Genomic DNA, 22,714 nt, shown 5'->3' on the forward strand with positions numbered 1-22,714 from the left:
GATTGATCACCTTCCCTGGGTGCCAGGGTTTCCCTTCCCTGTATGAAGGGTTCTGGCTTACCTTCAGCCTATGCACAGACATCTAGACTTCTTGAGAAGGTTGATTCAGTGCTGGGTTCTTCATCTTGTCCCCAGGCCTGGTCTCACTTCTCAGTGTGGCAGCTTCTTTTGGAGCCCCCACAGCCCCTAATATGCCTCATCCAGTCTGTTTTCTGCTGCCACTATCATAGAGGGCAAATCAACATGTAGCCTTCCTGCCCCTCTTGGCATTTCTGGTACTCTTCTTCTTTGAAAAAAAAAAAACTAGGCCCCTCTCCACTATCACTCACTATCCCAGACTCAGAGAATCTCAGCGTGGAGGGCCCTAAGCAGTGGGAATCTGCCATCTTGCTGAGGTCAAAATCCCTTCCCTGGACTCTGCATAAGATAAGCCAGCTGATCTTGGTCACCTCCAGTGACAGCACACTTACCCACGTGTCTTGGGTACAGCCGCTCCCTTCTGTGCCCATTCCAGCTGCTACATCAGTGTCTCTGTAGTAACCTTATTGTCTTAGGAAGAAGCCCAGGCCCGTGCCTACCAGTGGGAAAGAATGGCGGCTCCCTTTCTCCTAGTCCAGTTGTCGTGCCTTCCTGTGGCACCTCAGCACAGCTTCAATGCAGAAGGCTGGCATCTTCCAGCAGGACACAGGAGCCAGCGAGAACACTCGGCTATGCAGCTGGGTCTTTTAGTTTAGTTTTTTTGATACAAGCTAGTTATCTGGGGAGAAGAACTACAACTGTGAAAAATATTTCTTGTAGGCTAGCCCGTGGAGCAATTTATTAATGATTGATGTAGGAGTGCGGACCCAGCCCACTGCTGTGGGCAGGTTGTCCTGGATTAGTATAGGGAAGCAGGCTGAGGAAGGCGTGGAGAGCAAGCCAGTAGCAGCACTCCACCATGGCCTCTGCACCAGTTTCCAGAGAGTTCCTTAACTTCTGTCAGTGATGAACTACAAGCTGTAAAATGCGCCCTTCCCTCCCCAGGTTGCTCTTTGTCGTAGGGGTCATCAAGGCAATAGAGAGCTAACTACAGCCTGGGCAATGCTCAGGACTTCCAAGCGGGTCCCCAGCCCAGCTGGGGATGGGGCTGGAGGTGGCAGAAGCAGACCCCCTCACCCCCGCCCTTCCTCACTGCCCCTCAGCTCCACCGCATTTCCAAACAGAGCCACCACCCAGGAACCTAGTGTCAAATGTGAGAGCCTGTGAGGGACATTTCCCATTCAAACCACACGGAGCAGCTTACAAAGCCTTTTCAAATGAGACAGCAGTCCCCATTTGCCGATAAGGAAACCAAAGCTCAGAGAAGTTAACAGTGTCCCCAGGATTACTGGGGCTGCTGGAGAGATGGAACAAGGCTTTGAAAAATGAAAGCTGTATGAAGATGACAAGTCACATTCCATACAATGTACCTGTATAAAGGCAGACAGATTTGTAATATACGAGTCTTGGGTGTATTAGTGTACGCAACTATTGGTACTGATTCTGGAATGCTGTCATCATTATAAAAGAAGCCCCATGTTTGTTTTCTTCCTTGTGCCCGTCCTGCCTAATAGGTAACCTCTAGTCCACTGAATTTGCATGCTCTCCATACCACATACAAAGGGGTTGGCTCCTACAATAGATTGCCCTTTGAGACTTCCTTCACTTAGCATAATGATTCCAAGGCTCCCCTACATCATAGCGCCCTCAGGTCGTTCCGTCTCGTGGCCCAGTACATGCACCCTGTGGCTGCAGCGTATTTTGCTTTTCACTTCACGGACATCTGAGAATTTTTCCATCTCCACCAATTAGAAGCAATGCTGCCGTGGACTTGGATGCTCAAAGGTCTGCTCAAGTCCCTGTTTCCAGTAATTCTGTGTATAAACCCAGGGCTGGAACTGCTGAATACAATTTGCCCTTAATTTTTAAGATACCTCTGCAGCCCGCCCACAGCAGGAGCATTATCTGGCCATTCCTGCAGCAGCACATGGGTGCTCTGATGTCCCCTCATTTTATTAGTATTCATTTTGCTTTCTTGAACTTTTTTTCTCCACAAAATCTTTTAATTCATGAAAACTAACTTACCTGTTTTTTTTTTTTCTTTTCTGTTTTCGGAGCACAGGGGAGGTAGCTTCTGATGTCAACTTACCAGACCAGCCCTCAGTGTTAGGTAACAGATAGATAGACCTGGTGGCCTGGCATACTCTTGAAATGTCCAGGGGTGCTGAGGACCTGTGGATGTCTTACTCTCCTTAACCAAAAAAATTAAGGTGCCCAGACAGACAGACATCCTTCCAAGAAGTAGTGTGGCTTGCTCAGGGTTACAGGGGACAGACCAGCCCAGAGCACAGCTTCTTGCCTCCTTTCCCATGTCCCTCCACACCCACCACCCTCTGTCCTTGCGGGTTTCCAAGGTCACTTGCCCTGTTGGCAGCAGACTGGCCTCACCAGGACAGCCGAGGTGGTAGAACTGTAGAAGCCCAGGTCCCCTGCTTTGCTCTGTCAATGTCTTTGTCAGTCTAGGTTGTGTGACAGATGAGGAGGGTGTGGTATATGACGCCAGTGAAGTGTGTCAGATTTGGTGACAGGACGGGCTTAGCAGGCTGTCATTTGGTTGCTAAAAACACAGAGGGTCTGGGAGCAGATGTACGGCTTGTCTCACTAGGGAGGATATAGGAGGATCTGGGTAAGCCAAATGGCGGCTCCATGGAACCTTCGTGCTGAAGAAAATGCTCGCCCAATGCCCTCCTGTTACCAGGCCCCTCTCCTCCTCTGAGGGCCCTCCCTCTCTCTCTGACTCTCCATTCCTTCCATGAAGCTTCCCAGGAGGGCCTTCCCCATCTCGACTCCTCAAACACCCAATGTTCTCCCTGCTTGTAGCCCAAGGCTCAGGCCCCCACCACAGGTGACAGGCTTTCCTGCCATTTCCTATCTGGTCAGGATAGCATCATTTCCTTCATCCTGCCTCTGTCATCTGTGGGCTGCATGCCATTGGCAGTCCCCCGTGGCCATAGCTGAATCTCTGACACTGGTGGGCTGTAGCACCGGGCAGTACTGTGAGGCTAGGGCTGTGCAACCCTCGAGGAGCTCAGGAAAGTCTCGAGAGCCGTGTCAAGGACAGGGTGTGGCCAGTGAGCTCCAGGGCTGTCTGAAGGGTACTGACTAAACTCTGCTTTGTGTCTTCCCCTTCCTTCCCAGCTCTTCCCCACTCCCCTGCAGACACTCTCCAGGAAGATCGTGCGATCCAAGACAAACAGCACCCTGGTTGGGGTGTTCACCATCATCCTGGTGTTCCTCTCGGCTTTTGTCAACATGGTGGGTACCTCCATAGCCTCCAGGTGCCTCCCTAGCTCTGTGGGTTCAAACAGTGGAGCCCCGTGACTGACCAGGGGAAGCATTTCCCTGGAAGTTCATGTCCCGTCTCAGGCTGCGGTCTAATTTGACTGTCCTTAGCATCTCACACAGGCTTTCAGTTCCTTGTTTTCAAACTAGAAAGAGTACAGGGGATGTCCCCAGTGTGGATTACACGGCCATGTCTGTAGCCAGAGCAAGGCTGTCCTTCAGGTGCCTCTTTTGTTCCTGGTGTGTGTACAGCCATGCTGTGGAAACAGGGTGGACTGATACTGCCCACCATCATGTGGGATGGGCCTCCCTAGCCTGGCTTGCAGGGGCTGAGCAACCTCAATCCCCCCTTCCTCTTAGTTCATGTGCAACTCTAAGAACCTGGTGGGCTGCCTGGCAACGGAGTACAACATCACGGTGAACCAGGTCAACGCGTGTCACGTGATGGAGTCGGCCTTCAACTACAGCCTGGGTGACGAGCAGGGCTTCTGTGGCAGCCCCCAGCCCAACTGCAACTTCCCAGAGGTTCGAGAGATGGGGACAGGGTGTGGGGATGGCCGCAGAAGCAGACGTTCCTGCCCTTCCCCACTTGGCCCCACAGATCTGGCAAGGTGGTGGCCACAAAGGCCCCTTCTCCCAGTCCCTTCCATACCCCAGGAGCCTTCTTGTTACAAAGCCAGCGTTCACGGCATAGCTGAGGTGTAGGCAGTGCCTATCCTGTACCAGGTACTGGCTGGATGGTAAGAGCCTTCCCTCTACAAGACGGGTAGATGGGACTCTAGCACTGAATTATCTGGGCAGGCTCTCCTGTCTTCTCCTTTCTGATGCTGGTGCTGACTTTAGGCTGTTCTGAAACCCATCTAATCACCAAGGACCTCCCCCTTATAGTACCTCTGTTGACTCTTGAAAGCCCGGGGCTGCTCACAGCTAGTCACTCCCAGCCGGCTGCAGCCCAGAGGCAGAGATGCCGTTGAAACAGTGAGAGTGGAGAAAACTCAGAAATAATGGTCCCGGATGTAAAGAGCCAAAGAACAGATACTGAAGTCTGGAACTGGCACCAGGACATGAAAGATCCATGAGGGCCCTAAGATCAGCTGGCTCAGCCCCTCAGCCAGCAAAGGACAGAGAGAGGCTCCAGGGTCATAGTGCAGGGCCTGGTGGTCTCTCTTGGGAAGCCTCATTTAGAACCAATGTATTGGGCCTGCAGACGCTCTCAGATTTTAGGAGGTTGTTTCCCACATGCCCACAGAGGAGACCGGGCAGAAGGTGATGGCCAGACAGCACTGCCTCTGCAGTCACTTGTGTGAACAATCACAGGACGTGGAGTGAAGGTGGCACTTCCCCTCTGGCATGTTGTTAGGCAGGCTAGTTCAGGTGTCCCCTCAGCTGGGGGAATTCTGAAAGTCCTTGTGTGTCAATGTTTGAACTGCAGCTCAGGGCGGGGCCCTTGTTCCCTGCAGTTGCTGCCGGTGCCAGGCATAGCATCATTGGTGTCCATGGATGGACACATATGAAAGGGAGCTTTACTGACAGGGAAACTGAGGCTCAGAGAGGGTGAGTCAGGTCAGCTTGAGCTTGGAGCTATGCCAGTGATCTGCTAATCTGTTGACAGTTGATCTGTACCAACTTCCGGGTCCACTTCATCCCGGAGTCCACCTCCAGTTTCCTAGACAGGCTGACTTACTCCCAGATCAGGTGAACTGGGATCTGACAGGCCCTCTCTCTCCAGTACTTCACCTACAGTGTGCTGCTCAGCCTGCTGGCCTGCTCCGTGTTCCTGCAGATCAGCTGCATCGGGAAGCTGGTGCTCATGTTGGCCATCGAGTTCATCTACGTGCTCGTCGTCGAGGTGCCCGGCGTCACCCTCTTTGACAACGCTGACCTTCTGGTCACCGCCAATGCCATGTATGCAGCACCTTCTTCGGTCCTCTGCTGGATCTGGGGAGAGTCCAGGGTGGCACGGATGGCAGGAGCCTGGGTGCTGGCAGCACAGGGCACCTGCAAGGAAGGCAGATCACACGGGGTCGCAGGGTCTTGTGTTCCCTTTCCTCTTCCCGTGTTGGGGATGCCACAGGTGACGAGGCCCCTCCCTCTCTGTCTCTAGTTGGCTAGTCAGTGCTCACCTCAGGCGTAAGGCAGGGCCAGCTTCTACAGGGGCTAGGGAAGGCAAGTGATTCGTCTGCTCATCTGTTCAGCTGTGCTTTCATTCTTGAGGGCCTATGAGGAGCAGATCCCGAGTCGGGTGGAGACAGGCAGGGCAGAACAGGTGATCCAGCAGAAATGCCCTTGTCTTGCCACAAGAGCAACATGTGAGAAAGTTGAGGCTGGATGTCAGAGTCAGACAGGAACTTCTGGTGGCTGTGTGGGCAGATGACAGGAAGGCACTGTCATGAAGAATGGGTACTGGAAGTTGGCTTTGAACTCATAATCTTCCTGCCTCCACCTGGCTAGGAGCCAATGCTCCCAGCTTTGGAGCCAGCATACTGGCTTCTTTTTATTTCCCTCCTCTCCTCCTCCCGCTCCCCTCTCTCTCCCTCTGTTGGGGTAGAAGTAGACAGTGGAGGCCTTTACTGTCCAGTGACCCTGTTTGACTCTAGGCAGTGCTATACAGTAAATAAATAATGCAATCCATGTATGCAATTTAAATTTTTTTTCCAGTAGCTGTAATTTAGAAGGCAAGAAAATACAGTAGCTTTTTATTGTGGTGCTGGGGATGGAAGCTTGTCTGCACTGCACAAGTGCCCTTCCACTGAGCAACGCCTCAGACCAAAGGTGCAATTAATTTTTTTTTTTTCCGAGACAGGGTTTCTCTGTAGCTTTGGAGCCTGTCCTAGAACTAGCTCCTGTAGACCAGGCTGACCTCGAACTCAGAGATCTGCCTGCCTCTGCCTCCAGAGTGCTGGGATTAAACGCATGCGCCACTACCACCCAGCAGGTGCAATTAATTTTAATAACAATTTTATATAGCCACTATATCCATCTTTAAAAGATGTAACCAATTGTTAATTATTAGAAAACTATTTCACCATTCCCCCAATGTATTTAGAGTGTATTTACATGCACAGCCTCCTTTAATTTGCTCTTCCCTTATTTCAAGGCCGTGTGGCCATCTGGGAAGGCACAGGTGCAGAGTTCCCCTCCACTCCTTCGAATGGCAGCATAAGCCTGAGACAGCATAGGCAGGTGGCTATGGGAGGGGACAGACAGGGTCTTGGGTAAGAACTGAGCAGCCTTGGTCAGGGAGACCAGGTGCTGGCTAAGATGAGCTTTCTGCAGCTGGACTGCTCAGAGGGCCCTTGGCTGAGGAGGGCCAAGCGCTGTAGTAACTAGGGCAACAGAGCAGAGCTTTGGGAACACAGCAGAGGCTGGGGGTCAGGGGGACCTGGAGGCTGAGCAGTCTCCCCAACTTTTCTTCACAGAGACTTCAGCAACAACGGGACTTCCCAATGGTGAGTGGACACCCTTCTGTGATAGGGCCCCAGCCTCCCAGGTAGGAGGGGCCTCGTGATCAGGAGCAGTGGAGGAGGTAGCTGGAGCAGGCAAGGAGGCCCTCGATCAGGGGCAGCCAGACCTGGAGTCAGGCAGCCCCTGGACTGTTTTGATTTCCATATTGAGAGGTGCCCTAAAGGCTCCATGACAGTTTCATCTGACCTAAGACGATCCCCCAAAGATTGCTTTAAAGCTTCCTCCAGCTTCCACTCAGGACACCCGAGTTCAATCCTCTATCATAGAACTAGGGATAGAGCCTGCTTCCCTCCCGGTACAGGTTAGGCACAGGCTGTGAGGCTGGCCCTCCATCCAGGAGGGGTGGGCAGGAGACATTCCCAGCTTTCAGGGTTTGGGCTTTGTGCTACACATGGAGCAGGTTTGGAACGAGAACTCTCTGTGAGCGTGCACCACATGAGCCAGAACATAGCTATCCAGTGACAGCCTCCACTTGGGGAGGCCTGCTCTATGCCTGGTACCTCACGGAGCACGCTGTACAGCATCTTTCTCCTTACTAAAGTCTGGAAATGGGGGTATCACCCCATTTTACCGCTGAGGGTAAGATTACAGGCTTGACTTGCCCAACTGTCCAGAGACACGGCCATCAGGCTAGCCTTGATTACCATGACTCTGCCATTGCTGCTGCTCTGTAGGACAGCTGAGAGCTCACCCAATGACAAGACTATAAGGCATGAGGGCAGGAGAAACCACTGCCCCCACTGCCAGAAGGTTTCCTGAAGGAGGCGCCTCAGGGAGCTTGCACAAGAGGGGAGGAGCAGGGGGAGGACTCAGAGCTGTTGTGGGAGGAAGAGGCTGGTGAGTCCTCAGAGCCTACTGAAGTACCAGGGTGAGCGCAAGCCTGCCTGCCTCTCATTGACAGCCCTGAGCATGCGACCAAGGTGGCGCTGAAGGTGGTGACACCCATCGTCATCTCTGTCTTCGTGCTGGCTCTGTATCTTCATGCCCAGCAGGTGGAGTCCACTGCTCGCCTTGACTTCCTGTGGAAACTGCAGGTGGGTGGCCCTGGACTAGAGCTTCACAGGGACACAGCTGGCCTCAGTGAACTCCCTGGCACTTGGTACCCTGTTTTGGTCTCATCCTAACTGCCCTGTGCTGGCAGGTCTGCTCCCTGCTCTCCAGGGGCCACCCTAAAGGGTTCCAGGTACACCCACCTGGACAGTGTCCAGACTGTACACTAGGGTCCAAAGCACTGTCTCACACTTCCTGTGTGTCACCAGGCGGAAGCACAGGCAGGGGTGGCAGGCTGAGCTTCGATGGGTAGCAAAGCATCCGGTTGGGCACTCGGAGCATTGCTATCTGTTTTCCCTTGGGGAATGCACCCTCCTAAAGTCCTGGCTGTCAGTGAGCTGAGGTACCAATGTCATCCCACTTCTCTGAGAAAGTTCCCAGAGTCAAGCAGGTTTTGTGGGACCTAGAGCCCATGCCCTTCCATTTTGTGCTCACACCTTCACCTCTGTCTTCCTGCATGGCTCCCAAGGGTGCCACTCACAAGATGGTTGCCACCGTGCTCCTCTGCTGTGTCACGGAGGCTTTAAGAAGAGGTAGCCTGTCGCTAGCCTCTGCTGGTGGCTGCCACTGTGCACCCTGGCTGTGTCACGGATGCTTTAAGAAGAGGTAGCCTGTCACTAGCCTCTGCTGGGTGGCACAGCTGCAGCCAGTGAAGGCTCTGGGATCCAGAAAGGGTGGGAAGCACTGTTCCTGCGAGAGCCCAGGCCTCCCAGCTCCAGTGGTCTGACCCTCCCTGGCTGAGTGGCGATCCCTGTCTCTCCATTGTAGCAAGGGGGACTGTGTTGGGGAGAGGGACAAGACTGTCACTTTGGCCAGAGGCCCTTCACTAAGCTAAAGTCATTTTAAGCTTCTAGTCCTCCTTTGTCACTAGTGTCCTTCTGCTCTGTCCTACCGGGCCGTAGGAACAGTAGGTTATCTTTCCCTTTGGTTTCCTCCCTGGAGCCCCACACCCCTGGTGACCTTTTCATATTTTTATCTCTGTGTTTGTGTTTTCTCATACATGCGGATGGATGCAAGTGTGTATGCGGATGCACGAATGTATGTGAGTCCCAGGGATCCGCTTATCTTCACCTGGGGGTGCTAGGATCCAAAGCTAATCTCACCATGCCTGGCTTTAAAAACAACCATTGAAACAAACGGGCTGTGGGGACTGAACTCAAGTCGTGGTTGCAAGGCAAACATTTTAGGACTGGGGTCTCTCCCCAGCCCTGGGCAAGTTTTAAAAAATAATCTCCCTTTGCTGGGCAGTGGCGGGGCACACTTTTAGTCCCAGCATTTGGGAGGCAGAGGCATGTCGATCTCTGTGAGTTTGAGGCCAGCCTGGTCTACAAGAGCTAGTTTCAGGACAGGCTCCAAAGCTACAGAGAAACCCTGTCTTGAAAAAACAAAAAAACAAAACAACAAAAAAGACCTAAGCTCCCATATGCAGAAATGCTGCAAGAACTACATACTGAGGTCCACCAGTCCCGCTCTTCTAGTTTGGTACCCCACCTCTACTTCCTGACACACATACATCAGCAATGGATGTCTTTCAAGACAAGGCACCGCACTGCCCCCTGCCCCTCCCTGTAGGAACTCACCAGGGCACTCTGCCACATCATGTTTCGCCAGCTGTCCCGACTCTGGTTCGGGCCCTCTCTAGGAGCCCTCTGGACTCACTAGTCAGGTCTCCTGTCTCCTCTCTGTATGCCTTTCAGTATGATGTCACAACAGTTTTCTGATCTTCAGCCTCTGCATCTGTTGATTCTTTCCTGTGTCTCGCACAGAGATGTCAGTTAGTAGCTTGGCATGATGGCCCATGTACTTGGGAGGCAGAGACAGGAGAATGGCTGCAGGTTTGAGGCCAGCCTGGTCTCTATAGCAAGTACCAAACGAGCCAGCACTACATAACAGGACCTGTTCTCAAGCTGCCCTCCCCCCACAGCAGGAGAGATACCGCTATGATGATCTGCTCTGCCTTTCCTTCCTTCTAGGTGGCAGTGCACTCTTAGGAGCTGTCCTGGCCTTTAATCTACTTCATTTACATATCTATATTATCACCGGTTCAGTTCCTTAAGCCCACGGGTCATGATTTGCCCCTTCCTAGTTATTTACATGCTCACATCACTGTAGGTTTGGCTGGTGGCCACTATGGGATACTTCTCCACCATCCTTCAACCACCCCCTTCCCTCCCAGCACAGCACAATGCCTTAGCTTTTTCGGTATTTTTCTGGCTTTAGGCCAGGATTCAGTGATCCCTTCAAGGATTTCTGATTCTTCCTGGTGGAGAATTATGTTTAGAAACAGATCTGAGTACTCAGTGGCTCATCCAGTCCTCTGAGAACACAGCTAGATGTGTATCCATGGATATGGAGACAGAGAACCTCCGTGTGCATGTATATTGCAGTGTGTACACCGCTTCTATGGAGACAGAGAACCTCCATGTGCATGTATACTATTTGTGTACACTGCTTCGGTTGTTTATGTTTAAATCATCCTTCCAGAACCCCCTCTTTGTGATCTAATGCCTCTGACTTCTTTCAGGCCTCCCCACTCTGCTTGCCAGTGCTACCCTGGGAGCAAGACCCCCTCCTACCATTCCTAGTGACTGATGACTTGTTCCCCTCAAGCTCCCCCTCTGCCCTTGTCTTCAGTCCCTCTGCCTCCTACTTCCACAGACTTCCCCAGGTTCTGAGGGCTATGCACTGGGATGGAGGGCATTGACTCCAGTGTCCCCTATTTGTGTGGGTGGCTTGTCCCTGTCCCCCGCCGATGTTTACTTTCCCCTGAAGCTGATCAGCAGGCTTATGATGCTAGCAGGTCTTTCCATCTCCTATTCTTCTGGGCTTTGGGGAGCTGGGAGGACAGCAGCCATCAAATAACAGAAACATGCGAGCAGCAGACCTGACAAGGAAGACGCGACTGTTGCGCTCCACCCTCTCACTGCCTTGTGCCTTTGCATCTGTCTGCCATCCTAGGAGGAGGGCGTATGCTGAGAACTGGCTCAGAGAGGCAGGCACAGGTGGCTGCTGTTCATGGGGAGAGACATGGTCCAAGTGCCCATCTCATAGGAACATTAAGTCCCCAGGGCAAAGGTTAGGCAGGAAGTCGGTGCAAACCACTGGACTTACCTGGAAGTGCAGGGTGGCAGGAGAAAGGATGGAGGTGTGCCGAGGTCCCTGGGTCTCAGTGTAGCCTGAATTCTCCCAGCCACAATTCCAGTGGTTCTACAAGTCACCCAGCTGTGGAGATGAGATCTTCTTACCTGAGGTTCTCAGGCCTGCCCTGGGACTCTCCGTGCCCTCTGGCTTTGGGTCCTGTAGCCTTGAGAAGATCCTTCTCTTGGACAGCCACTGTTCACAGGGAAGACCAGGACCCTGAGATCCAGCCATGACCCAGCTAGAGAATCTGTTTGCACAAAACACACCTTTTTGTGTTGGAAAACCCCAGAGACACTGGGTGGGTCTTTTAAAACATCTCTGCTTTGATACTCTCTGCCCGCCAACCCGCATAGCCACTCCCAGGAAGGGGGACCATTTTGTCTGCCATCAGGATAGAGGATACAGCTGACACCACTCTGTAATCCATACATGCCACTCTGATCAGGCTCCTTACCTGAGGTTATATACCTCTGTGTATAACTGCCTTGCTACTTCAGCCTCATGTGGGTCAGCATTACCTTCATCATGCAAGAGCTCAAATCCGGCTGTGCAGACCCAGTTCCCAAATTGAGGGAAACCAAATCCAGTGAGGTGATGCCCCCAACCCACCCTGGCTGATACCTTTCCTCCTGGGTGGTTGGCCTTGGCTGGCTTCAAAGCAAGTCTCCTCTAATGGGAAGTAGTATGGGCAGGACCTGAGCCATGTTCCTGAGGGACCAGTCTAGTAGAGCCGTTCTGGCAAACTGTTTTTCTGATTGCATTTTCTAATCTTGAGAAAACGCAGGGTTAGGGTGTGGTGGAGGGCTGTTTGGAGTGTGGACTTGGATCATGGCTCCTCTCAGCTGCCAGCTCCAGTCTTGGGGAGACCTGCAGACTCTTTGCTCCCTTCTTCCACGTGTTTTGTTAGCCAGAGGCAGCGGGATTGTTTGGAGAACACGCAGAAGCAGAGACAGCCGGCACTTACCAGTTGGCACCAAGTGCTTAGGGCCATTTCTGTCCCTTCTCACTGAGTCCTCTATCCCCAGGCCACAGAGGAGAAGGAGGAGATGGAGGAGCTGCAGGCCTATAACCGGCGCCTGCTGCACAACATTCTGCCCAAGGATGTGGCTGCCCACTTCCTGGCCCGCGAGCGGCGCAATGATGAGCTATACTACCAGTCCTGCGAGTGTGTGGCTGTCATGTTCGCCTCTATCGCCAACTTCTCTGAGTTCTATGTGGAGCTGGAGGCCAACAATGAGGGCGTTGAGTGCCTGCGGCTGCTCAATGAGATCATCGCAGACTTTGATGAGGTGCTCCCGGGGCCCCGACACGTCCCTGCTGCCCCCTTTCTCCATCTGGCAGAGGCTCTGATGCAGGAACCTGGCATAGATTACAGTGAGACAACCAAGGCCTCACACCTTAAGTGTCCTGCCTAAGGTCACTGTGTGGATGTGTGCGAGCTGGGGTTTCTGCCCTTCTCTTTGAACTTGAGCCTCAAGTGGCCCCAAGGCAGAGATGACCCAGTATCTGTGAAGGGTTTTGGGAGCAGGAGGGACCTGGGCAAAGGAAGAAGGCAGGCAGGAAAACAAGCCATTGCTTAATGTATTCCTTAAATCCTTGCGGAGCATGTCATCTGTGCAGGCCAACAAGGAGGGTTCCATCACGTCAGGAGCAGAGTGCAATCTGGAAGGGTGAATATGCAGTGCTCGAAGGGCTGCCGCCCTAAGGCATTCAAGTGATTTGTTAGGTGAAAGTGTCTGTGAAGTTTCCAGAAGCCTAGAAATAGAAAAAGGGACACTAGATAAAGTTAGGGGAGATTTTCATGAGTAAGGGACACATAACTCTCCTGTCAAGGGCATGAGACCTGGTAATGATTAGTGACCTTGTCCTCCAGAGGCCCTGTCTAGTGGAGCAGTGTGGAGGAGCCCACTTGAATTGATGCTCTGGCTGTGTAAGGAGGGGACTCACAAAACCAGGCTACCGTGTTTACTTCCACTTTGCCCTCCACCCTGTGAACCTCAGTGCCCCAGCATGTGAGGGTGACTCAGGTCTGAACCCCTTCTGTCTAGATCATCAGTGAGGATCGGTTCAGGCAGCTGGAAAAGATCAAGACCATAGGTAGCACCTACATGGCTGCCTCTGGCCTCAACGACTCTACCTATGACAAGGCCGGCAAGACCCACATCAAAGCTCTCGCAGACTTCGCCATGAAGCTGATGGACCAGATGAAGTACATCAATGAGCACTCCTTCAACAACTTCCAGATGAAGATTGGTGAGGGGCCGGGGGGGGGGAGGGCTTTGTGGGCTCTCCCCATGCTCCATCCCAAGCCAGTCTTACACCAGACTTATTCAGTAAAAATGAAAAGCAGTCAAACCAAATACTTATTACATGTTTGTTACGAAACATGCATGTTATTAGCATACTTGCAAATTTATAAGTATATTGAACATATACTCTGATGGCAAAAGTGGACTACCTTTGGCCGATGATTTTATTTCAGCTTTTTCTGGTGTTTTAAGACAGGAACTCTTTACAGCCTTCCTACCTCAACCTCCCAAGTGTTGTGGTTATAGATGTGAGCTACTGTCACTGGCACATTTTAGCCTTTTAAATCAGTGTAAGCTTAAGGACTTCTTGTGCAGAAGGGTTTTGCCACAGTATGTGTGTGTACCAAGTATATGCCTGGTACCTGCAGAGTCCAGAGAGGCTGTCAGTCCCCTGGAACTGGAGTTACAAATGGTTGTGAACTGCCAAGTGGGTACTGGGAATTGAACTCAGGTTCTCTAGAAGAACAGCCAGTGATCTTTCTCTAGCCCCTATTGTACAGTGAGTGGGTTGGTTACTTCTGAGTTCTCGGTGTGGGCCAGTTGACTACTCTGAAAGCTGTGTAGTCCACACACACTGGGACAGTCACTAGGGAGGGTGTGATGTGCTGTTAAGCTTGTGTGTCTTCACTTGACTGCATCTGAGGATTAAACCCGGGGCCTCACATTCTTCAGACAAGTGCTCTACTGAGTTGTACTGTTGGGCTCCATCTTTGGCAAATGTCTTGTGGGATGGCTTTAAAGGAGCTGTGTGTGTGTGTGTGTGTATGTATACATACACACGTGCATGTGGAGGTCAGAGGACAACTTCTGCCACGTAGGTCCTGGAGATTGAACTCAGGTCATTAATGGGAAGCCCCTTTCCTGGCTAAGCCCTATCATCAATTCCAACCATTTTATTCGAGTTTCAGCTCTGCAGAAGAGTTGAGCGAACCTACAGCCATCTTTGCATTCACACAGGCCCCATGCTCCATCCACAAAACACTTCTAGAACTGAAGCTCTGAGTGTGCTGCTCCCGGAGGGCACAGGGCTGTTCTGCAGTGTGTTTGTCAGTTCATTCTGCAAAGGGAGCTCAGTCGAGGCAGTCTTCCCTTCTCTTGAGATTTGTAGCAGTGGAAATGCTTTCTAAAGAGCACATCTTTGTTCTGGTCAAAAGTTTCATGCATTATCAACCCCCTGAGTATGTCTCAAGTCATAAATGATTCAGATGTCAATTTTTTTAAGTAACAGTAATTCACAAAAATACTGGCATTTCAGTTCTCAAAATTAGCACATTAAACTGAAATATTGCATCACTAAAAACCAATATTGTGATCACTAATGTCCCCAGGAGATATTTTGTTCTGGCCCAAGTGTCGGGAATCGGGCTATCCCTCAAGAAGTTGTTTACTGTGCCCTCTGGGCACACTGCTTTGTGGACTGGGCCAGGCTGCTGCTGTAGCCAGCACACAGCCTGTGTCTGTGTTAACTCTGTCCTTGGTTTCGTGTAATGTTGCTCCAGTCATCCCTTTTTGTAAATTGTCTCAACAATTGGACTGACCAGACTGGGGATGGAATGACAGACTCTCCGAGCAGGCAGCTAAGTAGTCTTAGATGGCTTCTATTCCAAAGGCCATGCCACCAAGCTCAATGTGGTCGGCAAGGTGGTCACACTAGCATAGAAATAGCCTGTAGGGTTAAAAAGTCACTTGACAGGACTTGAAAAAGAGACAAGACTAGGACAGGGAAATGGGCTAGGAGCAAGGTCTCAAAAACACCAATGGTTTAGAAAGGGAGACAGAGTGAGTTTGAGTGAGTTTGCGGTGGTTTTTGAATTGCTGCTGAAAATAGATCAAGAGGGAAGATTAGGAAAAGGCATTGGGCAGCAGGAGAGATTGCCTAGTGTTTGGAGAGCACTTCCAAAGTGCTTGGCTTTGGTTCCCAGCACCTAAATCCAGTGAGCCACCCTTAACTCCAGCATCCTCTGCAGGCACCCTCACATGCATGTGCCATACACTCAGACACACGAATATCATATGTTTAAAAGGAGAAGGTATTGGACTATGCTGGACACCACTGGAGACCGTGAAGAGGGCACACATGGCTGTGGGCTTGGAAGGGTTGGGGTAAGGACACAGTGCCAGTGGATGCGTGCACAGATCCCTGCTTTCTTACACTAACAAGAATGGATTGCGCAGAGAAGTGCGAGACTGGGGGATTAAGCTTGGCTTCAGGCCAGCAGGGGTCAGCAGCACCTGCCACGTGCCAAGAGGTGGATGCTAGCAAAGGCAAGCCAGGTTTGTGTGGGCCTTAAGCTAACAAGTATGGCTGATTTCTGTCCACACAGGGCTCAACATTGGACCCGTAGTGGCTGGGGTCATTGGGGCTCGCAAGCCTCAGTATGACATCTGGGGAAATACAGTAAATGTGGCCAGCCGTATGGACAGCACTGGGGTACCTGACCGCATCCAGGTGAGTCCAAGCACAGCCACCACTCACAGCATGCACATGAAGGGCCTTGGTCACCAGGAGCGCTTTTCACTGCAGGCCACACATAGCTCATCTCTCTTCTGATCCCAGGGTGATGTGACTGTCAGGGATGGGTCAGACTTTCACTACCCTGGACAGAGCCCCGGGCCTGTGCAGCCGCCTCTGATGAGCACACTGGGGCAGAGAGACCTAAGAGTGCCAATGGGAAGCCTGGGCCTCCCCAGCCAGCTGTACAGGAGAGCAGACAACTGTAGGGAAAGGTCACCCAGCAGGGCTTACAGTTTTCCAGGCCTGGTGAGGATGCTGGGGTCTATATGGCATCAGCATCCAAGGGGAATGGGAATTACCTTCCCGTTCTCCATCCTTTGCATGTTCATGTTCATGACCCTGGGCCTATAGCTCTTCAGTGCCTTCCTTCAATTCCCGCAGACTTGTGGTTCTTGTTCCATTCCCATACAAGATGTACTGCCACACACCTGAAGGTCCCAATGCACTGTGGGAAGTCAACTTCCCTGGCCTGTTCTAACAAGTGCTAATTGTACCATTTCTATTTTTGCTGTATTACACTGTTTGAATTTGAATGTCCTCTCATTTGTCTGCCCCGCCCAACTGAATTGTTGGGTGCTGTCCAAGGTGCCAGGCCATGCCCTCCCTCCATCGTGGAGCCATTCTCTAGGAGACCCAAGTCCTTCCCTTGGCTATTGGCAGTATCTGTTTGCTGAGTTCCATGGGACAATGCTCCTCTGGAAGCCACACAGTTTATGGCCACATAGGTGCTTGTCACAGTGCCCAGCACAGGGAAGTGCTGACCACAACTGCCACCACTCTATTCCTAAGCAGGTTCCATGGATGAGCCCCTCCCTGTCCCCAAGAGCCAGTGGTAGAGGGCCTTCCCCACTCTCAAGTCAAGACAGCAGTATGGCATAGGCACAGAGGTAGATGGGCCCATAGCAGCTCATGGGTAAGGTCACTGACAGCCTGTCCTCTCCTTCCCTCTGCCTCCTCAGGTCACTACAGACATGTACCAGGTGCTGGCCGCCAACACATACCAGCTGGAGTGCCGGGGTGTGGTCAAGGTCAAGGGCAAGGGTGAGATGATGACCTACTTCCTCAATGGAGGGCCTCCCCTCAGTTAGCAGATGCCAGCTCGAGGTGCCAGCAGCCTGGCCTCCAGAGGAATGGGACAGCTACTTTTGCACCGTGAGCAGATGGGGCCTGTGCTCCAGCCTCACAACTGTGCTGGTAAAATTTCCACTTTGACTCAGAAGCAACTTCTGCCTTTGCTGGTGGGCATGGCCTTTGGCCAAGACCCAGGGTGCCAGTGTCCTGCGAGCACCAAGCTGACCAAAGATGTTTCCCTTGGCAGAAGATTCCGCTAGACTTGAGTTGAGCCTTGAGTTTTCTGACAGGTGCTGCTGCTGCATGGTGGGGTTGCCACTGGAGCCTTCGTTGGTGGTGCAGCATGGCACATGGTGGCTGGCCTGAGGAGAGAGGCCTTGGCCATGATAGGTAGGTAGGCAGGCTTGAAGCTGACCTGGGGGCATCCAGGGATCTCTAGGGTCTGCTTTTCCACTGTGGAGAAGCCATGTCCCTGATGATGTTTTGGGGGCAGGAATGCAGGAGTTGGAGAGGTGTGGCCTGTGCCATCCTCTGTCCGCACCTCCACGCACAGACAGTGCTCTGTAAGGGAAACAGGATTGTTGATGAGGGGGAGGCAAGAGGACACCAAGCAAGGAGCGGTGGCTCTGAGCAAAAGAAAATATTTATTAAATAAAACAAAACAAGTTTTCTGTGCCCTTCTTTAGACTATGCTAGTTGTATGCGTGTAAGAGACACACAAGCAAATGAGGATACCACTGGGGTAGGGAGGTGGGAACCCCAACTTGTCTTTTTGTATTCTTTATTTTGTATTATTGAAACCTTGGAGATCTATACCAAATTCTATATTTTGTAAATTCTCTATATTAGGAAACAGCTGTGCACAGCAGGGCATTTCTGCTCCTCTATGCTGTACGTATGTCAGTGTGTGTACTGGTGTACGTGTGTGTTCATGCCGTGGAGCCTCTCCCTGCAGGGTCTGTTCCCCTCATTTCACACTTGGCAGTTTTTGGTTTTCCTAGGCACAGCCAGGGGTGTGCGTTCTTTGGGATATTACACATTCCAATTAAGTAGAAGACACAGGCGCCATGCTGGTCCCTCTCTTTCTAAGCCTCATCTACACGCATCCCATTTCCCAAGTAAATAAATGCAAACAGAACAAGAAGTCAGAAGGCATCGCTTCCACCCCAGGCTGTGTCAAATGTTGTATGAAGTTTCTCTCCCTTCAGAGGCAGCTCCTATAGATTCTTGGGAGCTCAGCAGTGGCTAGGGCTAGAGGACACCCAGACTATATGGCCTACTCACCTGGCCCAGGTGCCGGAGGCTGTCTCGGAGAGGGTCCCTGTGACCTGGGGATGTTATGTGTAGGCCTCAGGTTTGGGGAAAAGGTGTGGCCTTGCCTTCTACCTGCAAACACAGGCATAGTTACCCATAAAGGAAAATTAGCAAAAAAAATTTGTTAATTTTGATGGGAGGGGATAGTTAAATATACTGAGGGGGAAAATACTATTTTTATAATTTCGAAGAACACATTTGGAAAATGATACTCTATCACAGATAAACTTGAACAGCATCCTTACTGTCTGTGCCCAGATCTTTCATTGCTTCTCAGGGCGCAATTATTCTCCCCTCTAACAGGAGAATAGAGGTGAGGTGGCAGCTACGTGCCAGCTCAGTGTTACTTTGATGCCACCTTCACCACCCTCCCCTTCCTCGTTTGAACACAGCACCCAAAAGCAAAGTATGAGCCCAGAAACCACACCTGCACCTGTTCTGTGCTCCATCACTCCACCCAAGTCCTGCATTGCCCTCACCTCTGACACAGGGGGCTGCCTCTTCAAATTGTTCTCCAGTTCCTAGCCCCCCACATGTCCTGCCAATGCTGGCAGGTTTCTGTTTAGCTTCCAGCCAGAGTACAGTGTGCGTGCTGCGTTTATAGTGTGTTCTCCCTGTGGGTCAAGGCCTCGTGGAGGCTCCTCTCCCTTCCAGCAGTGACTGGTGACAGTGTGCAGTGCTAGCTCTTCGCTCCCTCTAAGGGGTGTGTGCACTCTTTTTATTCCTGCTCTTGCAAAAATGATACAATTATGATTTCCCATGGAAATTGAAAAGTCTATTTAAATAATTTAACTATTAAAAACACTTTCACTGGTAACGTGTCCTGGTCTGATTTTCATCCTGGGTCAGGGTGCAGGAAGGAGGTACCAAAAAGGAAATAAAGAGTAGCCAGACCATTGGAAGGACCTGGGGTGGGGATGGCCAACTAATCTGACCTGCACAGCTGGAGACAGCTGTGTATCACACCAGGATGGTCACCATTCAAATACCATCTCACTAAAGCCTCCTAGCCTTCGCATTTCACTGAGGAAGAAACTGAGGCACAGGAGGCTGGTACTGTTTATGGCCACACAGCTGATAAGTAACAGGAGGTGCAGTGTGAGTCCACAGCGGGACCCTTTGCAGCAGACGCTATGTGCTGCACTCATCAAACTCAGGACTAACTGGGTCCAGGAAATAACTCTAGCGGGGTACGGACAAATGACACTGGAAACAGGTAATAGGAAGAGGGTTTCAGGTATACATGGAAAAGATGGATGTTATAGAGGCAGGGCGTAACTCAGAAATTAAGCTGGGGCATGCCAAGTAGAAAGAAAACTCAATGATGAAGAAGTTCAAAGTTGACAGGGTGTTGTTAACACACCTTTAACCCAAGAACAGGCAAAAATCTGAATTTGGGACAAGCCAAAACTACATAGAGACCCTGTCTCAAGAAAAGAAAAATTCAAACTTCCAACTATCACTGGTCAAAGTGGGAGCCAGCTCCTAAAGAAATCCCACCTGCTGTGGCTGGGCCCTCATGCAGCTCCTGAAACCACACACACATACACACAGTCACCTGATCACCCTGAAGGGGCAGTTGGAAAGTCCTTCCCATATCCATCATGCCCATGGAGCAAAACCCAGAGAATAGGTTCAGCTCTACGTTTCTTCTGAAGCATATCCACATTAGAGAGCTAACTCGGAGAATTTGTACGGGTTGGGTTCAGACACCCCATCCCTGTTTGCAGCTAACATGGTGAGTAACAGCATGAAGCTGGCAAGGACTTGGTGGAAGGCCACAAGGACTTCCCATATCAGAGAAGATGAAGTCCGTCACAAAGCCATGCTACTTTAAAAACTCTCAAAGTTACACAGGCATTTATGAATTTCCAAAAGCAAAATTCACCTGAGAGGCATAAGTTCTGAGGCTGAGGTTTTTCACATGGTAAATTATGGATATTGGGCATAATGCTTCAACAGCCATACACTGAAGCCATGCTCCTGAACTTCCGAGCGCCAGACACTTACCTGGGCAGAAAGCACTTGGACGCTGGGAGGTGGAATGCTGGGAAGCAGTGCCAAGAAACCTAATTGCTCCAAAGCTAGAGAATGGTCACAGTAGCAACGGCTCCAGGAAACCATGGCTTTGCATCACCACCGAAAGTAAAACGTCAAGCTAAAAAGAATGCATACCCCGGTGCATGTTCTTTCTCTGCTGTGGCTGGTGGCAGGTCTGGAGAGCTCAAGGAGCAGCTTACCACTTGCCCAGGATGCTCTGTCCATAGCCATGGTCTGGAAGAGGGGTTTGGCACTCCTTGATGTCAGAAGTTAGTGAGTGGGGTGCTGAGATGGCTCGGCAGGTAAAGGCACTTGCACTGAGTTTAATCACTGGGACCCATGTGGTAGAATCTAGAACCCATTCCCACAAGTTGTCCTCTGACTTCCATATACACTATAGCATGGACACACACAAATTACATAAACACACATACATATGTGTGTATGTGTATACATACACATATATAGTTTTTTTTTTTTAAGTTGGTGATGTGAGATCCTTCTAGATTTTCTTCAAGCCCCAGGGTTCTGCTTCTGTTTATGGGGGGCACACATATATAGCCTTTTTGCTATCTTGCCTCTCCTCACCTGAAAGGTCTCTATCCCACACAAGAACATTGCCTAGTGAGGACAGCAGTCTGGCAGGTCTCCAAGGTCCCCTCTGTCATTTTCTAAGTATCTGTGCAGCTTTTTACCCAATTTCTGGATGCCAGACCACACATACAGCACCAACAATTGAGTTAAGATTATGACTTTTAGAGCTCTAGGCAGAGACCAGTGAGGCAAAAGCACCATGCCACAGGGGTTACATTATGATTACCTCCAATCCAAAGTCAGAAAAGGCCCTTGCTTTGCCCTTAGCAGAAGCCATGCAGGACAGCAACACCTCTGGGTACTCTACCTTGAAGCTCTGAACCACAGGCTAGGTAGGGAAAAGAACAGTGGCAGTTAGAAAGGAAGTCCCTAGGTCATAGAGGCAGCCTCCCAGCTCTCAACTTCAGCTCTGCAGTGCTACTGAGCAGGGCAGAGCAGCCCAGGCTCATGGTCCCTAGGATCCCTTTCACACTTCCCAGAACAACTCACTGGAATCCATTAGGGAGCTTAGTAACTTAGTGTTTTCTCGCTGGCCAACTTCTAATTCGGGCTTGGTTGCCTGGTCTTGGGCTTGTTGCACTTGCGAGTTATGCAGTTTGCTTCCCCACTCTGTCACTAAGCCACAGTGGCACTCCCGACTGGCTCACAGTTTTCAGAGCAGTGCACCTTCATCTTTTTATAGCCATGCTATATTTGTGCTTTCCAAGAATGCCTGTCAGCTGACAGGATCATAGGCTGCTGGCTGTCCACCCCGCTCCTCCTCACCTATCAATGCAGACTCAGGGGTACTAGGGATGATGTCATCCGTGACTGTCATGTAGACAGACAGACATAAGTCTGTTGAGGCCCAGATTCTAGCACCACACTGGACAAGGCAAGGTCCCCTCGCCCCTGTGCCTTGGGATTAGGAGGGAATGGAACCGAAAGGCATGGCTTAGCTCTTTCAGGTGACACTGCATCACTTCTTCAGGGTGCTAAGGTGTGTGATGGACATTTCCTGCACAGAGCACCTGGCACGTAGCAGGTATTAGGCAAGCGTGGGCCCCTCAATTCCCTTCCCTCTTTGGATGTGTGCTCTGCCCAGAAATCCACACATGTCTTCTGGGGCAGGGCACCACCACATGCTAGATGTTTCCACAGGATATTCCCCTAAGGGATGGCTTCATTAGTGAGCCCAGCACTAGTCCCAGGGCTTTACCTACATCCACTCACTTGACAACCACAACCCTAATCACTGTAGGTACGAGGAAACTGAGGCAGAAAGGTTTCGGGGACATGCAGAGTCACAGCACGAGTAGAAGAGAACCAGGGAGTTCTAGACCCAAGCAGTCTGAAGTGCAGAAAACTATTCCATGTTTCCTGTTTTCAGATCTGGGACTCAGCAGAAGCCCACAAAATTAACTCCAAGCCAAAGAACCAGAATATTCTGGCAGCATCCAAGGAAAGTAAATGTGACACGTGATTCACCAGTGATACTTGCATATAACTACTTGAATCTGCATCCCTTGACCTAAAGTCTGGGTGCTTGAGTTCCATGCCCTTGAGCCATCTGCCCTGTCACGGCCAGAAATGAGGGAGTTTTAGCCAACTATTTCATTCCTCTTAGGATGTTTGCACTACAGGAGTCGGCATTGGCCTTGTCTCTAATTTAAAAAGCACATTACCAGCATACATATGTAGTTACATAGGCATCTATGTAATATGGTTTAAAATTATATGGTAGCTAAGAGTATAAGTTCCTAGTAAAATCAGTCTAGATTAAAATCCTGGAGCCACTACAGGAATCACACTGGCTGTGGTCAGCCATGTGACATCCCTAAGTTGGGCAGCCTATCTGCAGGAAAGAATGCCTTCA

The 22,714-nt window shown here is 51.0% G+C and overlaps 1 protein-coding gene across 1 annotated transcript in view; it reads left to right on the forward strand.

Annotated features, from left to right (window-relative positions):
* Adcy5 (adenylate cyclase 5) overlaps nucleotides 1-17,587 on the forward strand; it is a 148,364-nt gene extending 130,777 nt beyond the window's left edge. The window contains exons 13-21 of the mRNA XM_041672832.1: nucleotides 3,217-3,333; nucleotides 3,721-3,885; nucleotides 5,090-5,265; nucleotides 6,780-6,809; nucleotides 7,727-7,859; nucleotides 12,042-12,305; nucleotides 13,065-13,269; nucleotides 15,650-15,774; nucleotides 16,800-17,587. Of these exons, the coding sequence (XP_041528766.1) occupies nucleotides 3,217-3,333; nucleotides 3,721-3,885; nucleotides 5,090-5,265; nucleotides 6,780-6,809; nucleotides 7,727-7,859; nucleotides 12,042-12,305; nucleotides 13,065-13,269; nucleotides 15,650-15,774; nucleotides 16,800-16,928 (1,344 nt within the window). The 3' untranslated portion in view covers nucleotides 16,929-17,587. The remainder of the gene's footprint in view (nucleotides 1-3,216; nucleotides 3,334-3,720; nucleotides 3,886-5,089; nucleotides 5,266-6,779; nucleotides 6,810-7,726; nucleotides 7,860-12,041; nucleotides 12,306-13,064; nucleotides 13,270-15,649; nucleotides 15,775-16,799) is intronic.
* Nucleotides 17,588-22,714: the final 5,127 nt, after the last annotated feature.

This window comes from Microtus oregoni, unplaced genomic scaffold (genome assembly GCF_018167655.1).
Source record: "Microtus oregoni isolate MIOR12 unplaced genomic scaffold, Mior012 000023F_ref0000262, whole genome shotgun sequence".
Lineage (NCBI taxonomy): Eukaryota > Metazoa > Chordata > Mammalia > Rodentia > Cricetidae > Microtus > Microtus oregoni.